General features: G+C 57.2%; 1 protein-coding gene across 1 annotated transcript; it reads left to right on the plus strand.

The window, feature by feature from the left end:
* Positions 1–439: 439 nt before the first annotated feature.
* VDBG_08848 (F-box domain-containing protein) lies at positions 440–880 on the plus strand (the record flags this gene model as incomplete). Its single annotated transcript, XM_003001006.1, has 1 exon — positions 440–880. One exon carries the CDS (start codon positions 440–442, stop codon positions 878–880), a length of 441 nt encoding a protein of 146 aa, XP_003001052.1.
* Positions 881–1,200: the final 320 nt, after the last annotated feature.

A 1,200-nucleotide genomic window follows, 5' to 3' on the forward strand; every position in this document is an offset into this window, starting at 1 on the left:
CCGAAGAGCCGGAATCGACATCTTGACCGATATCCCGGGGGTTCCCCGACGCAAGTGGCGCCATCTCGATCTCAGTCGCTGCACCCGCCTTACGAGCAGGGGTGTTCGCGCACTTGGTCACTTGACACCAGACCTTGAGGGCTTGCAGCTGTCTGGTTGCACAGCGTTGACCGACACTGCACTTGAGACCATTCTGGCTTCAACGCCACGTCTGACTCACCTCGAGCTGGAGGATCTTGCCGAGCTCACCAACGCCTTCCTTTCCGAACATCTCGCCAAAGCCCCTTGTGCTCCACACCTGGAGCACCTTTCCCTCGGCTACTGCGAAGATCTTGGTGACGCTGGTATGCTTCCTGTTGTCAAGAACTGCATTCGGCTGCAGAATATTGACCTGGACAATACGCGTATCAGTGATCTCGTCCTTGCAGAGGCAGCACACATGGTCAATAAGCGTGCCGAGCGTACCACGGATTCGCGAGCCCGGCCCTCTGTCAGCCTGAACATGGTCGTGTACGATTGTCAGAACGTCACTTGGACTGGTGTCCGCGAGGTGCTGTTCCGCAATGCTCACGTCAAACCCGACTCGTATCCCATGGAAGTCATTGGACTTAAGGCCTTCTACGGCTTCCAGATGACGATCGACGAACACATGAAGCGCGTCCTCCGCGGGGACTTTGCGGCGGCCAGCAGGCTGGAACGTCGCTGGGCGGATTACATGCAGGCCAATGAAGAGGCTGGCGCCACAGGAGCAGGACACCGAAGGCGGCGCCGCCGGGCGAGAGAAGCCCAGATGCTGCACGCCGATGAGGAAGAGGGCGGCATTGCGCATGGTGGGCGCAGGAGAGCTAGGACAGTTGCTGCTGCCTGTGCTGTCATGTAAAGGGAGAGATTCGCAGCGGCGTGTGCATTTCGAGCGTAAGCAGGCGTGGCCAGCGGCCCTGAGGGCTGCGGTCACGCCCACCTGGCATATGGGATATTGTGTGAAATATATTAGGCGTCTTGGTGGTACAGGAAGTACCGGTGGGGATAGTATGCTTGGATCAGGGTATTGAATTTTATAGAAACGTCTCGCCGTTGGGGCCCGGGGTCAGGTGTTTTTATGGTGCTTGGCGGCCTTCGTTAACACCTTTCAAGAATCTAGGGAGCACTGATTGTCTGTCTCTATCCAGTTGTTCTTTACTGATTCAGCGTACGAACGGC

This window comes from Verticillium alfalfae, genomic scaffold (genome assembly GCF_000150825.1).
Source record: "Verticillium alfalfae VaMs.102 supercont1.13 genomic scaffold, whole genome shotgun sequence".
Lineage (NCBI taxonomy): Eukaryota > Fungi > Ascomycota > Sordariomycetes > Glomerellales > Plectosphaerellaceae > Verticillium > Verticillium alfalfae.